Raw genomic sequence first — 16,150 nt, 5'->3', positions numbered from 1 at the left:
ATTTAATATTATTAAAAACTAATTAAATATTAATTAAAATTGTAAACAAAAATCACAATCTTTTTGTGTTAAATCTATATATATATATATATATATATATATATATATATAAATTTATATATCTGTATATAAATATATATTTATATACTGATGTATAAATCTATAAATTACATGTACCTACATATAATATTTTTTATTTACTTACTGAAAATGCATTTTGATTTCACTCAAGCCTTCCCAGAGATGTACCCAAATCACTCAAACTATTCGGAGATTTGGACATTTTTGACTTGATTAACAAAATTGAATTTATCAAAAGACTGTTTATATAATGTTTATTACTAATATTGTGAAGACAAATAAATATGCAGTTGATATAAATAATAAAACTTTAATTATTTATTAACGTGTTGGACATTTTTTATGATAATAAATCTAAAAAAGTGTCCAATGTTTGTACTCTCCCATACTTAAAAAAAATTGATTAAATTCATGGTGCTACTTTCTCATCAAATTTGCAAATAAATACTGCAAAACGCGATTTTACATAAAAACCAAAAGCAAATAAAAAATTTAATAATTTTTAAACTAATAAGAGAATTGTGTTTTACATGTATATTCAAAATAATGGAACATATTCAAATTTTTAAAAATATTTTTGTTATTGCTTTGAAATGTGATATATTTTTTAAATGCGAGCAGAGTAAGATGAAAAAATTTGATCCAGGCGACATGCATATTTATTTAGAAAATATAATTTTTAATTATTTTAGAAGTATAATTAAATCTTTAGTACACTTATCTATAAGTCTTACAGATTTTTTATACATATTTATATTTATACATCTCTAATTTATACACCATTATAAATATATTTTTGTTTTAGCCTTCTGAAGAGCTCTTAAAGAAACACTACGCTGATTTGGCATTAAGACCCTTTTTCCTAGAATTTGTCAAATATATGAGTTCAGGAACAGTGGTGCCAATGGTAAATTTATTACATAATAAAATAATTAGTTTTCCATAAAATCAAAGAAATCTAAAAAGAACTTGTATTATGGCATCAAATTGTTTTCTATTAGTAGTGTTGCATCGTACAATTTTGTTTTATAAGAATCAATCAAAAAACATGAGATAAAGAAAAATAAAAACATTAAAGATGTTTGTTAAATTAGCATCCCTACCACAAAAATTCGAAAAAATAATTATGCAGAAATTATGTGCTCTTTATGTGCTAATTTTGTGCTGCATTCGTGATTTTTGTGCTCAAGCGGTTTAGCGGGAAATCGTAAATGAAAATGGGGGTGCTAGCTTAACATAAGTTAGCACCCCCACTCATTGAAATTATACGCAAGACAAAAAAATTACTATGGTAGAATTGTGCTTTTTATGTGCTTTTAAACGCATTAAATGAAATTAACTTAGCTGTAATAATTTAGAAAATATACAACAAAAAAGATCAATATATCACAAATACTAGAGTAAAGTGCCAGTTAAAATAGAGATAGCGAAGTGATTCTCGTCTCAAAATCTTTCTACATTTTTATGCTTCTAACATAGGTACAACAGAATTTTTGTGCTCATCCTCACTGGCCGAGAATCCATCCCCGACGTGAATTTGCAAGAGTAAAGTGCCAGTTAAAATAAAGATAGCGAAGTGATTCTCGTCTCAAAATTTTTCTATATTTATGTGCTTTTAAAATATGCACAACAGGATTTTGGTGCTCACCTCCAGCGTTCGAGAAACCACCCCCCCCCCCCAACTAACTTTTTTAACGAAGAAACTATGCATTAAGGAATATAAATAAAATTTATGTCGAAAAAATGTTGAAACATTATTATTTTGCCTTATTTCCTTATATCTCTTTACAATGTACATAAACAAATCATATTTAAGTAATTCAATGAAGTTGTACTAATTTTGCAATAAATAATTATTTAAGAAATCAGTTGTTTAAAATGTCAGTTGAGTATATTGGTTAAACTGTTCGTTAAGATGTCATATAACTTTTTAAAGCTCTTTCAGAAATATTGTTTTATAAGAAAATGTTAAGGGATACGGAATGTAACGTTTGATACAGAGGGAAAGAATTAAAACATAAAAATTGAATAAACGTGTACATATATAATATAATTTTATTAATATGTATATAAGTAGACATATGTTATGCGTGTATGTTTGTGTGAGTGTGAGTGTTAATGTGTGCGTGTGCGCACTGAGAGAAATATTTTTGTTAAATTAACAAAACAGAAGCTACTATAATAAATTTGATTTGTAACTATAGTGACAACAAATGTAGCAGTTCGAGGAATGAATTTGATTTATTTTTTATTTGCTGTGGCAGCAATTACCACCATAAAGACTACTAACATTCTTCGATTCTTTCAACAAATCATTTGTGTAGCGAATGATCATGTCAAACCATTAGCCGTTTGATTTGTTGAATAGAATATTTAACCTGCTAACATTACTGATCATTTGTAGAGGTTAAGAAAGGATTCTAACAAATCAGTAGTTACTTGTGCAAATGTGAGTTTAAGGTAGCAATCATGTTATTTTTTCCTTTAAGATAGATATGTAAAAAATAAATACAATCGAGGATTAGCAACGTGGTCGCGGTCAAGAAAAATTTTATCATTTTTTTGCATTTTTTACCTTTCTACCTTAAGGAAAAAGTTATGTGATCGTTGCCTTAAATCACTTTGAACAGATAACTATTGATTAATTAGAATCTTTCAGAAATATCAGTTTTCCAGTAAGTTTCAGATTATCTTTAATAAAGATTTTTAGTAAACACTCACACAAACATACACGCATAACATATGTCTACTTATATACATATTAATAAAATTATATTATATATGTACACGTTTATTCAATTTTTATGTTTTAATTCTTTCCCTCTGTATCAAACGTTACATTCCGTATCCCTTAACATTTTCTTATAAAACAATATTTCTGAAAGAGCTTTAAAAAGTTATATGACATCTTAACGAACAGTTTAACCAATATACTCAACTGACATTTTAAACAACTGATTTCTTAAATAATTATTTATTGCAAAATTAGTACAACTTCATTGAATTACTTAAATATGATTTGTTTATGTACATTGTAAAGAGATATAAGGAAATAAGGCAAAATAATAATGTTTCAACATTTTTTCGACATAAATTTTATTTATATTCCTTAATGCATAGTTTCTTCGTTAAAAAAGTTAGTTGGGGGGGGGTGGTTTCTCGAACGCTGGAGGTGAGCACAAAAATCCTGTTGTGCATATTTTAAAAGCACATAAATATAGAAAAATTTTGAGACGAGAATCACTTCGCTATCTTTATTTTAACTGGCACTTTACTCTTGCAAATTCACGTTGGGGATGGATTCTCGGCCAGTGAGGATGAGCACAAAAATTCTGTTGTACCTATGTTAGAAGCATAAAAATGTAGAAAGATTTTGAGACGAGAATCACTTCGCTATCTCTATTTTAACTGGCACTTTACTCTGGTATTTGTGATATATTGATCTTTTTTGTTGTATATTTTCTAAATTATTACAGATAAGTTAATTTCATTTAATGCGTTTAAAAGCACATAAAAAGCACATAATTCTACCATAGTAATTTTTTTGTCTTGCGTATAATTTCAATGAGTGGGGGTGCTAACTTATGTTAAGCTAGCACCCCCATTTTCATTTACGATTTCCCGCTAAACCGCTTGAGCACAAAAATCACGAATGCAGCACAAAATTAGCACATAAAGAGCACATAATTTCTGCATAATTATTTTTTCTAATTTTTGTGGTGGGGGTGCTAACTTAACAAACATGAGATAAAGAGTAAGTTTAAATTGTTACAAGAATTAAATAAGTCTGCATAGTTATATAGTTTTTCTCTTTTAATTGGAATCTTAAAATATTAAACAAATCTTACAACTTTGTCTTTATATAAGTATTTATTATATGTTTGGAGAAGATTGTCATATATATACAATAAACCCTTTCAGGGGCGCTGGAAAGTATACTTTCCACCTCATTTTCTTCGATTTTTTTTGATAACTGAGATCTGTTACACAATCACATTGTACTGTCGCACAATCGTGAAATAAACTGTTTTATACTTGTTAATGATAGAACTATGCACTATACGAGTTTTGCATCAATCATGTATTTTGCAATTGTTATCAAACAAACAATACCGAAAAATGCTATTTTTTTACGATGTTCTAGAAGCTTTTAAATGTAAATAAACTTCCAAACTATAATTCTAGATTCTAGAGATGATAAACTAAGTTATATTAAGTTGAAGTTGCAGAAAGTACATTGTTACTATTTTGTATTCAACAAAATATGTTGCAAAAATGGTATTTTCAGCATATGAAATTGATTGATTCACTTAATTTATAAGTCAGTTGTATAGAATTTATATTTGTACTTAAATATCGATGGTTATTTGGGTTGTTGATTACGAAAATGACCAAGAAAAATGTAAAATTCAAAATGGCGGCTACAAAATATCGAATAAAATGATTTAAAGAATATAATTCTGGGAATTTTTTTATCAAAAACTATGCATTTTAGCAAAAAACCGAGACAGATATTTTTTATTACAAATTTTATGAAGAATATGGCTATATTATTTTTATTCCCAAATTTTGAATTTTTATGTTTAACATCCGCCGTATTAGATTTGCCATATTGAATTTTTAAATTTTGACCTTGGATTCGGTTTTAGCATGATCTAAAACATATAGATGCGACAAGAGCTATCCGACATAATTGCTAGAAAAAATGTGTCTCTTAAAGGGTTAAAATGAGACATTTTTTGTTTTCTAACATTTTAACTTTTTTTTATAGAAAATTGAATAAGTAAAAAATAAAATATTAATTACAGTTTTTGATATTCTATTGTTGTCTTATTTAATCATTTATTATTCCTTAAATTTCTATTTGTTGTTACCTATTTGGTTGTTCTATTTGTTGTTATATCTAAATATCCTCTGTATAATTTAATATATATGACAACAAATTTAAGCCTGAACATCAATTATGTCCATTGAAAAAATTTTAGGAATATTTATACGCATCGTACACGTATAGTAGTATTTACATGTAACCGCTGTTTTAGGTCTGGGAAGGCTTAAATGTCGTGAAAATTGGCCGCGTGATGGTGGCCGATACAAATCCTAAAGATTTTGTGCCAGGCACAATTCGTGGCGATTTTTGCATACAAGTTGGACGCAGTATTATCCATGGCTCCAATTCGGTTGAATCAGCCAAGAAGGAAATTGATTTATGGTTTAGTGAAAAGGAAGTGATTGAATGGACGCACGTGTCTGAAAAATGGATCTACGAATAAAAACTCATTACAAAAACTATTTTTTTAAGAGGATACTGTTTCTCTAGCATTTCCTTAAAATTCTTCCTAACCTACCGTCAGTACAAAAATGGACCGAATCGTTTAAGCTAAGAAAAAATTTAAAAACAAGTTTTGACATTTGTAAAAAATAAATAAACAGTTGCCAAACTCCTGGTAGAAATTTCCTTGCCGGCGCCACGACACTTGTCAGGGCCGTGCAAGTTTGCCACGCTACAGCCTTATCAAAAAAACTGGAAAGAGCCACATCAGGGCCATGTTCGCGTCTGATATAGTAATGGCATAGCATTCATATAAAATTGAACGGGCGCTGGTCTGGATTTGACTGAACGGTCCTAATGCGGTCCAGTGCGGGTCCACACTTGCGCCATATCAAATGCTATCGAGATTTTTTTCTTTGTCTTTCAGATCGACTTCTTAATTGTTTTGGAAGCGATCTGTGCGTACGTTAAAATAAATGATTGCCGGTTTTAACCGTTTTTAAATAAATTACAATCTGGTACAATGGATTAATAAAATTTAGTGTACATTTAAAGTAAATTTAATGTACATGTATCTGAAAAAGCTGCATTGTTTCCCACCAGTTAGTGCGCAGCGCCGTCGATAGGCGAGCAGATGGCTTAACTGTCTCGGGAGTAAGATGCAGCTAACACGCTACATAAAGACTACCCGCAGTGCGACCAAACGGCCAAAGTCCTGTAACCGCGAGTGATACCTCCTAGCAACAGGCCGAAGAGCGGTGTACATATATAAACGCCGTGAAAAGAGAACAAGTGGGCTCATTAGTAATCAATACAGCGACGAATCTATGTCGCTCGTCGAAACACATAGTTATACTTAATTATTATATATAAATATACAACACTAAACTCTGTACACGTTGCAACAAATACATCTCTTTTATAATTACTCTCGGCGTTATCTCTACGCAACCTGATCCCGAGGAGTCATCGGCAGCGATCCCGTACCGTGTCCTGAGACCAGGGGCACAACATATTATTAATATAATAATACAATGAGTAGAATTAATAATACAATTAAGAAAAAAATATTGGCGTATTTTTGTATTTGACACACACACATTGTGTGTGTAATATCACTGACAAAAATTGTTATAAATCTTCTCAAGTGCCATAATACTTGAGAGCATTATTATTCTTCATATTTTATCGTAATATTGTATTTCATATTGCAATGTTTCCAAATGTAAATAGCAGACATTTTATAATTGTTGCAATGTTATTAATATTTCACTTTGTTTTTGCAATATTCTTGCAATATTTTTATACCATATTAATATGTTGCTTTCTTTGATAATACTTTTCAATAAATAAGGAATATATAGGAAATTTTTAATTAATAACAACGCATGCGCACGCACAAATTTAATATGTATGTAACACACATTTATATATAACATACAATAATATAAAGAAAATAAATCTTGTTCAGTTAACAATAATACATCCCTTACAAAAAAAACACTGAAAATAACACTTAAAAAAATACTCAAGTTGAGTATAATTTGAGACAAGGGTAAACACTCAATTCAATGTAAACACTCAACTTGAGTGTTCGCTCTTTAATTTACTTTTAATTAGAGTGTTATTACTCTCAACTTGAATGTTCGCCATTTAATTGAATGTTAATTTCAATGTTAATCCTAAATTTAAGAATAACACTGAAATTAACACTTAATTAGATGGCAAACATCTAAGTTGAAAGTAATATTCAAATTAATACTCAAAGCCTGCTAAACACTTTATAGTCGAATGTTTATTTTAGATATTCGTTTTATGTCCATTTCTACCAATGCAGATTAATTTTAATCTCGGTTGAACTTGCTTTTCTTGCTTTTGTTGTTATTTAACATTTTCTAATCCAATGTTTGAGAGTGCACACTCAATATTAAGTGTATACCTTCAACCGATAGATGTTGAGTGTACATCCCCAATGTTTCAGTGTTCACACTTTATGTTGGAAGTATACACTCATTTATTGAGTGTCATATCCAAATGTTGAGAGTATACTTTCAAATATTCAGTATTTAAATCCAAACTTTGGTATAAACACTCAATCATTGGGTGTACACACTCAATGTTCGAGTATAAACACTAAATCTTTAGTGTAAATACTCAAGATTTGAGCGTATACACCTAAATTTCGGAGTAAATTCCCAAAATCGAGTATTAACACTCAATGTTGAGTGTAAACTCTCAAAATTGGAGTGTTTTTTCCGTAAGGGATTCAACAAGATTGTACGTAATAATTACGCTATTTTTGATTTCTTATAAGAAGAACCATAAAAATTTAAAAATAATAACAAGTTTATCGTGACATTAAGAAATGATACAACAGAAAAATATTTTACCACTATATTACCACAGTTAGGCCTCAAACCTTGCAAAGTAGCTATCATGAAGAATGCAAGCTGTGCCTATTTTAATAAAAAAATATTTAATATAAATGAACATATCGACGAATTAGATTCAGCACTTACCATTTGTATAATAGTAAGACTTTTTTTGAACGGTAGAAGTCTTTGTTGAATGTTTGATCCAAAAGTACTCAAAAAATAATAAGAATACATTATCACGTGTACAAAACAATTGAGCATTGCTCCAGTCATAGTAAAACTATGAACAAGGTATCTGAGCGTCAACCATACGTAGATAACCGTAGAAATATGATGATACGTGTGTAAAAATGAAATCTGGCGATCTTTTTTCCTCAATACAAATATTACAGTTTCAATTAAATCAATTATTTTAAGCAATAACCCCCACCACAGATTTTCAAGATTCTGCAATAAGAAAATTAAGTCTAAGTATAAATGAATAAGCTTATAATACACAGAGCAATATTGAATCTATTTACAAAATTATTATTTTAATTATATTAATTAATTGTTATCTTTGTTATCTTAGAATTCTATTAACTCTATCTAATTAGGAAACTTTTTAAGTGCTTTTTTTAAGTACTTTTTAGGTACATTTTTTAATTAATTATACATTGTACAATTTATTTCGAAAAATAACTATTAAAAATTTAGTAAATATTTCATTTACCTTTATTATTTGTTTAAAATAATTAGGGAAAATACCTATTTTATGTTTATTTTACCTCTATTTACAACATTACTTAATTAATTTAATATTATTTTATATTAATTATTTCTTTAAAATAATAATGAAAAATATTTATTTAGTGTTTACTTTATGTATATTCAATATCGATGTTGCATTAATATTTTATTTGTATTAATAATTAATTGGAAAAAGACATTAATTTCACATTTGTTCAATATTAATTTAAAATTTTATTTTATATTAATTTTTTATTCTTAATTTTTTATTGTTTAAAGCAACAGTTTAAAATAATAAAAAAAATGTTTGTATATAATTTAATTGTATTATATAGTTTCTGTGGTTATATTTTTTATTTAAATAAATAATAAAGAAATTATTTCAAACACTATTTAAATGTAAAAAACATTAGAATAACTATAATTATATAATTATTTATAAAAAAATATGTTTCTATCTTGTTTTATCTTTTTAATAAAATCTGTTATGTTAAACTCTATCACTAGTATACAAAGTATATTTCAGTCAATTACAAGTATTTTTGCTGCCATTGCTAAGCCACTTGAACAATTCTTATAGGATAAGAGATAATAAAAAAACAAGAAGATTATGTTAATCAAAATAGACGTGCGCGTAGCATGTGCTATTTCTTTCCTGATTTTAACTCTAGAGCTTGAAAAATCCCGCAACATGAAAATTTACAATATTAGAAAATACAATATTTAAAAATATGTCAAAACATATGCCTATCGGCGTACGACACAAAATAATTGGGCTACAAACAATTAATTTGCGTCATGTAATTGTAATATAAACGATGAAGATTTGAATATTGACTTAATACAGTTTTTCTCAAAAGAAGAGAGAGAGAGAGAAGAGAGAGAGAGAGAGAGAGAGAGAGAGAGAGAGAGAGAGAGAGAGAGAGAGAGAGAGAGAGAGAGAGAGAGAGAGAGAGAGAGAGAGAGAGAGAGAGAGAGAGAGAGAGAGAGAGAGAGAGAGAGATAAGAGATAAGAGAAGTTGCTCTTATTCTCGAAAGAATAAGAGCAACTTTGAAACCATTCTTCCACACTATACTATATATATGTGCATATCGCATACTTTTTCAGTGGTATCGCCGCAAACATCATCGAATGAATCACAATATCTCCAAACGGCAACGAATGGTCTACCATTTGTCACAGCATTAAACATTAGCCAAGAATTTGCAATAATTTGAAAAAGATTGTAACACTGTATAAACGTTTTCAAAGAGTATGGTTTTTTGTTTTTCATAAATTGCGGACCAAAGTAGACGACATATATGTAGATGAGCAATATAGAAATTATTGGTATTGGAGAAGATATAAATGTCCACTTTATTGTTCGTGGATCTGTAAAACCTACAACATAAGTTAACATAAACTTGAGAGAAAATTATAAGAAAATTTTATAAAGTATATGTCTTCTAAAAAAATGTTTTACTTTGAAATTTATTAACATATATTATATATAGAACTCACTGTCCATTATTTCAGATGAAGAAGATAATAATTAGATTCTAGTTGGGTTATACTTTTATTTTAGTTTATTTCACAAGTGTGTTTCTCTTACGATTGCCCGAATAAAACTAAGCAATGTCAAAGAGAAACAACTTTAAAAATATATTCATACGTATACAATTATATGTAACAGATGCATGCACGCGCGCGCGCACACACACGCACGCACACACACATACACACATTACATTTATGTATCTGCTTTTCATATGTACGTAAGCACACTTTGGCAAAAAATTTTTAGAAGATTTATGTTAATTGTTCGCGACTCGGCAAAGAGTTCGCTAGTTAGTCCTGAGGATAATAAACAGGGTGAGAGGTCGGATCTGTTCGTGGAACAGATGTTAAATAAGAAAATGCACTGCAATTACATGACACGTGGACTCATCGGGATGTCCGAGTCATACCGTATATTTATCACAGATATTAGTTGATACACATTACACGCGTTTACTATTTAATGAACACAAGAATGAATCTCTGGATCATAATATTGTTCTTAATCACTCACGCAGGAGAGAATATATTGATCTGTTACCAATGATGATGCCCGCGAGCAGGTATCACGCGGCGCCGGTGTGCGCGTAGTGTGGTAAGCGTGAGTCTCTCGATGATGATGTACCTGAGTAATGATGATAGATTTGTTCTATTTCGCTGCACTGGGACTGCACTGAGACTGAACTGGAACAGTGATAGGACAAGCCAGTACAGTCGAATTCATCAGTGCAGGACAAGGTAAAAGAACGCAATGGTGCAGTTGTAACGTAGCACAAATTTGAAATTAATAAAATTATCCAATAAAGATATATTTTCAACTTAACGTTGCTAATAATGTGTTTATATGTATGAATTTAATTTTATACACTGGCGCAAAAAAAACAAAACAAAATTTTTGACCGATTTTTAGGCAATCTTCAAAGTAATGCAACTTTGCGAAAAATCATCCAAATTACATGTACTTTTTTTTAAATTAAAAGGCAAAGACTCTACTTTGAGAATCCCTAGACAAAAGTTCGATTTGTTAAGTGCGAACCTTTTGTATCGCATGAAAACCAAATATGTTTTATTTTTAATTGAAAAAAGTAAAAGTTTGTTATCATTTTTCACAAGTTTCTCGTTAAAATTTGGCTAATATTAATTCAGATTCTTAAAGTTCATTCTTTTCTAAGCAATTTAAAAAAAATACATGTCGATACGATGTTTTTTGTTGATTGCACACAAGTTTTAAATTTGCACTGCATTTTATGGTATTTTAACGAATAAAACGGTATTTTTTGAATATCATGAATTTTGAGTATCAATATGATTTAGACAATCTAAGACATTATTTTTTCCATGAATTAGTATGTAGAAATATAATATGTATATATGTATACGTTTTTTTTTTTAGAAAAGAACCTTCAAATCATTGTGGCTGTTTCTCGATTATCTGCTGAAAGAGAAGAAAAAAGAGAGAGAAAAAGAGAATAATAAGCACAGCCATAAAAAAACCTTCTATTTTTAAATATCCCAGGTAGAACACAGAAGTCACAATAATGTCATTTGCCACTTGATGACATCATGATGATGTCATAAGAGTACCTTTTATGTACTTATAAGTGACAAATAAAATCACAATGACATCATTATGATATTATTGTGATCTTGTGTTCTACCTGGGATATAGCCACAAAAAATTAACAAATCACAAACAGAAGTTGACAAAAGTAATATAGAGAATAAATCTCTACAGGAAATTACAAAGCATACAAGTATTGAGTAGTTATATAGTAACAAATGCTTGTTACTGCAGTTATAAATATTTAGAGTCTATGTATAAAACAATATAAAATTATAAATGTTGAACAATTACAAAAATTTGATCTATCTGGCAAAAGTAATAATATAGGAATACCTTTGCTTCTCTATTTTAAAAAAATGATTTAGCAAAGTGCCATCGAAGTTTGTGAGGAATTCAAGAAGCTACGCATGTATCAAGCCAATATATCATTGTTAGACATTTACGAAAACAAAAATTTGGTATATTATTTACTACCGCATTTCACACTCTAAATCTTAATCAGTGGATATTCACTGATTCGCAGTGGCATACTTATAACTGTGATAATCAGTGAATATTCACTGACGCAGTCTAAATAAGATGCTTAATACTACAAAATGCGTGATATCCGAACAAAATTACCTTTTTTAAAAAAAGGTAAAAAAGACGCCAAGTGTGTGTATGTGCGCCCCTAAGAAAAAGACTATTATATTAGGTAAATTATCTTACTATCCTATTGTTTTATTGTCTTTTCTACACAAATAATAATATAAAGTAAATGCGCCAAATATAAGAATATTTGTACAAAATTTATTTATTATAACTTTTTATTAAAATATTTAATAATAAACGGGCTTGATGATCAAATAATTAAATGATTAAAATTAACCAACGGGATTATAGTAAAGCAAAAACTTGGCGTGCCCGGCTCGTTGAAACGCAATGACCCATCAATGTTATACAATATGGAAATTATAAAAAATAAAATAATGAAAAAATAATAACCTATTAAAAATTTTACAAAAATAAAAAAGATACGTCAAGTACATAAACGTATTCAAAAATAATACAAATACAATTAGCCAAGTATATTTGAAAAAAGACTTAGGAAAATTCTATAAAATCTATTAAAAAATTATTTAAAAAATGGAAATGAACAATAACAAATAATGAAGCAAAAACCGATAGATAGTAAAACAATACTTAAGCCACATTAATTTCATTCTTGTGTATATATTTATTGATATCAATAACATAGAGTCTTAGAAATGAGTGAGTCCCAGATGCACACAGTAACAAACGGACACAGACCAAATGCGCACAGAGCGAACCGGACACAGTGCGAAACGGACTCAAACCAAATGCGCACAGAGCGAAACGGACACAAACCAAATGCCCACACTGCACATGCGCACGGACCAAATGCACACACAGAAAGTCGCAAACCCATGTGATGCAGTGAATGCTTTGCACGCGCACACACACACACACACACACACGAGGGGGTGCAAGGGGGATCTTTGGCCCCCCTCCCGCACCCAAGTCCAAGTCGCTAACCTATGTGGACTTTACTCTGCTTGCAATGTACATGGATGGCATTTGGTCCGTGCGCACGTGCAGTGTGCGCATGTGCAGTGTGCGCATTTGGTCCGTGCGCATTTGGTCTGTATCCGTTTTGCACTGTGTCCGTTTCGCTCTGTGCGCATTTGGTCTGTATCCGTTTGTTACTGTGTCCGTTTGTTACTGTGTCCGTTTATTACTGTGTCCGTTTGATCTGTGTCCGTTTGTTACTGTGTCCGTTTCACTCTTATTTACTTCAACATGTTAGTTTGGTTAATTAACGTAACAATATTACAACATCAGTTTAGAGTAATTTAATGGTTTTATTAAAATTCAATCAATACACATCACTTGTTCCACTTATTTTATAAATAAAAATTGTTTTCACAAATTATAACTTATTCTTTGTAAGGCTCACCATGTGCTGTTTCCCAATCTGCCATAAATTTGTCATATAAACCTTTACAATGTAAAATTAACGTACATTTATATAATGTACATCTATTCAATCTACATTTATTTAATGTTTTGTATTACCTGTGCTGATATCATATTCCAATGTTTTGCAAATATCCATTTCGTCCATTAAAAGTACACAGTCTGATTGGTGTGAAGATGTGTGAGTTTCTTTTTTTTTCATTAGGGAAATAACATCTTTTAGTGTGTCAAGACTGAAATCTAGTTGAGCGATGTGTCTACATAAAGTGGAATAGCATGGCAATGACAATTTCAAATTCTTCTTTAAAAATAAATATGCTTTCCATCCAACTAAAAACCAAAAAGTAATAAACCATAAAAATTATTTAATGTTATTTTTTATTAATAAATAAACAATTACTAAAGAAACTAATAACTAATTACTTACCAGCATATCTTATTTGCATAGCCAATTTCAAGCATTGTGAAGACCAATCTAATCGTCGATTAGTTAACCCTGATTCAAATTCTCTCTTTCAAAAGAAATGGTTTTTTTTCTACTTTTTTTAAAAATGCTGCATATTTTTTTAATATAATTTTTGTGTATTTTGCTGTGGTTTAATCTTAAGAGTTTTTCTCTTTTAAATTTTAATGCAAGTTCATTATTTTTTTTTATTGTTTCAGCTAATTTCTTTTTTAAATATTTAATTTCATTAGCTTGTCTGATTGTTCCATCTTTATCAGAAAATTGTATAGTATTAAATGCAACATTGTTATATACTTCGGTTTGAGTTTCTGCATCTATATGCATGGATTGATTATTATGTTGAATATTTATTTCTATAAAAAAAGGATTATGATTAAGATATTAGAAATAACAAAATAAAATGCTAAAATAATATATTTGCCACTTACGTTCAATTACATTTTCTTCAGGTAAAACACCTATAGAAGATTCAATTTCATCTTGTAAAACGTCATTAATACTTTCATTTATAAAAATTGTAGGAATGGCATTAGGTTTTAATTTACGTCGTCCATCCTGTCGTTTATTTTCAAACTGAGAATCGTCAAAATGAAACTGCAACGACAACAAATATTTATTGCCCCTTTATTGCCAAGGATACTCCAAATATTCAACTATATAATTTTGAAATATACCATTAATAACAAACTTGCTAAGCCTCGATAACTATTATATCTTATTTAATTCAATAAAATTAATATTAAAGAAATAATTTTTGATATTTTATTATAGTTCTGTACTATGTTTTAGAATTAAACAGTCGTATTACAAAGTTATTTACTCAGATTTAATAATACCTCACATAACCTCGAATCTCCTTTTGGATATTTAACACACTGTTTAATCCAAATTTGTTTACGTTTTTCGTCAGCAGGAAATCTAAAAAGACGAAATCCTTGTTCTGCACGGTTGCGACAATTTTTCGCACAACAGCCTGGCATTATCACATATATTTTTTAAGATATATCAATTCTACCTTCCACTTGTACTACTACTCACTCTGCCTCACTCTTCTCGTACTACACAACACACTCATACTCATACATACTTCGTAGCCCCAAAATGGCGCCCATGCGAAGACCACAGACTTAAGACCCTCACACATGAATTGACATAATCATAACAGTAAGGGAGCGTTCCCACCGAGCGCGTCACGCGTCACATCCAATCAAAACATCTATTATATTTTATCATAATAAAATGGGACCTTTTGATTAGACGCAAAGAACGACGCGACGCGCTCGGTGGAAACGCTCCCTAAGGTTTCGATGCGTTGGATTGGGCGACCATAACCGACTGAATTAAGTACGTGATTGGTCGAAACCTTATTGTTAGGGTGCGGTCCCATGGAGCGGATTATGCGGAAGCGGAACGAGCGGATCACCAATCACAGGACCGTTTCGACGGAATCTTTGGACGGGATTCATAGACCGATCTTAAGCTCAAGCATTGTCTTAAGTCTAGCTTCGAGCCGACTTGAGACTTACTTAACCAATGAAATAACAGCATTGACGTCTCAAGATCGTGCTTAAGCTGGAACTTGAATAAGATTCGACTATGAATTCCGGCCTTTGAAAGAGTTCTGTCAGAATGATCCCGCGATTGGTGATCCGCTCGTTCCGCTTCCGCATAATCCGCTTCTTTGGACCGCACCCTTATGGTTATGTCAATTCATGTGTGAGGGCCTTTATGCTAAGACTCCATGGCCGGAATTCATAGTCGAATCTTATTCAAGTTCCAGCTTAAGCACGATCTTGAGACGTCAATGCTGTTATTTCATTGGTTAAGTAAGTCTCAAGTCGGCTTGAAGCTAAACTTAAGACAATGCTTGAGCTTAAGATCGGTCTATGGCCGGTATTCATAGTCGGATCTTATATTTAAGATCATCTTAAGTACTGTCTTGAGATGCCATCAGCCAATCACAGAGCCGTATTAGCATCTTAAGACATTGCTTGAGAGGATCTTTAAATAAGATTCGACTATGAATACCGGCCTATGAATCCCGTTCCATGTATGCGGTGAGCTCCGGCCATAGACCTTATAGATATGGATACTGTGCAATACCAAGCGAAACCGTGGCCGGTATTCATAGTCGGATCTTATATTTAAG

The 16,150-nt window shown here is 30.4% G+C and overlaps 2 protein-coding genes across 4 annotated transcripts in view; one reads left to right on the top strand and one right to left on the bottom strand.

Annotated features, from left to right (window-relative positions):
• LOC118645056 (nucleoside diphosphate kinase-like) overlaps nt 1-5,373 on the top strand; it is a 37,030-nt gene extending 31,657 nt beyond the window's left edge. Inside the window, exons 2-3 of the mRNA XM_036285381.1 lie at nt 887-988; nt 5,124-5,373. Coding sequence (XP_036141274.1) covers nt 887-988; nt 5,124-5,354 — 333 coding nt within the window. The 3' untranslated portion in view covers nt 5,355-5,373. The remainder of the gene's footprint in view (nt 1-886; nt 989-5,123) is intronic.
• A 2,154-nt stretch (nt 5,374-7,527) lies between these two features.
• LOC105836326 (elongation of very long chain fatty acids protein 4) lies at nt 7,528-15,096 on the bottom strand. Of its 3 annotated transcripts, none has more exons than XM_036285373.1 (8): nt 14,822-15,096; nt 14,430-14,595; nt 13,963-14,354; nt 13,635-13,865; nt 9,959-10,678; nt 9,558-9,838; nt 7,873-8,175; nt 7,528-7,809 (listed from the first exon to the last, which is right to left on the bottom strand). In XM_036285373.1, exons 5-8 carry the CDS (start codon nt 9,963-9,965, stop codon nt 7,642-7,644), a joined length of 759 nt encoding a protein of 252 aa, XP_036141266.1. In that variant the 5' UTR covers nt 9,966-10,678; nt 13,635-13,865; nt 13,963-14,354; nt 14,430-14,595; nt 14,822-15,096; the 3' UTR covers nt 7,528-7,641. The 3 variants fall into 3 exon arrangements, with proteins under 3 accessions (XP_036141266.1, XP_036141257.1, XP_036141247.1); XM_036285364.1 differs by having other exon boundaries at nt 14,430-14,654; nt 14,838-15,096; XM_036285354.1 differs by having other exon boundaries at nt 14,838-15,094.
• Nucleotides 15,097-16,150: the final 1,054 nt, after the last annotated feature.

The sequence above is a fragment of the Monomorium pharaonis genome, chromosome 1, assembly GCF_013373865.1.
Source record: "Monomorium pharaonis isolate MP-MQ-018 chromosome 1, ASM1337386v2, whole genome shotgun sequence".
Taxonomy (NCBI): domain Eukaryota; kingdom Metazoa; phylum Arthropoda; class Insecta; order Hymenoptera; family Formicidae; genus Monomorium; species Monomorium pharaonis.
Note: the sequence above shows the minus strand (reverse complement) of the source record. Positions and strands in the feature narration are given on the sequence as shown.

What these genes read in the sequence shown, in the direction of transcription:
- LOC105836326 (XM_036285373.1), bottom strand. An exon ending in GCGGCGATACCACTGAAAAA is followed by an intron (nt 8,176 to 9,557) that starts GTATGCGATATG and finishes TTCTTATTGCAG; the next exon opens with AATCTTGAAAATCTGTGGTG. An exon ending in GTCTTACTATTATACAAATG is followed by an intron (nt 7,810 to 7,872) that starts GTAAGTGCTGAA and finishes TTATTAAAATAG; the next exon opens with GCACAGCTTGCATTCTTCAT.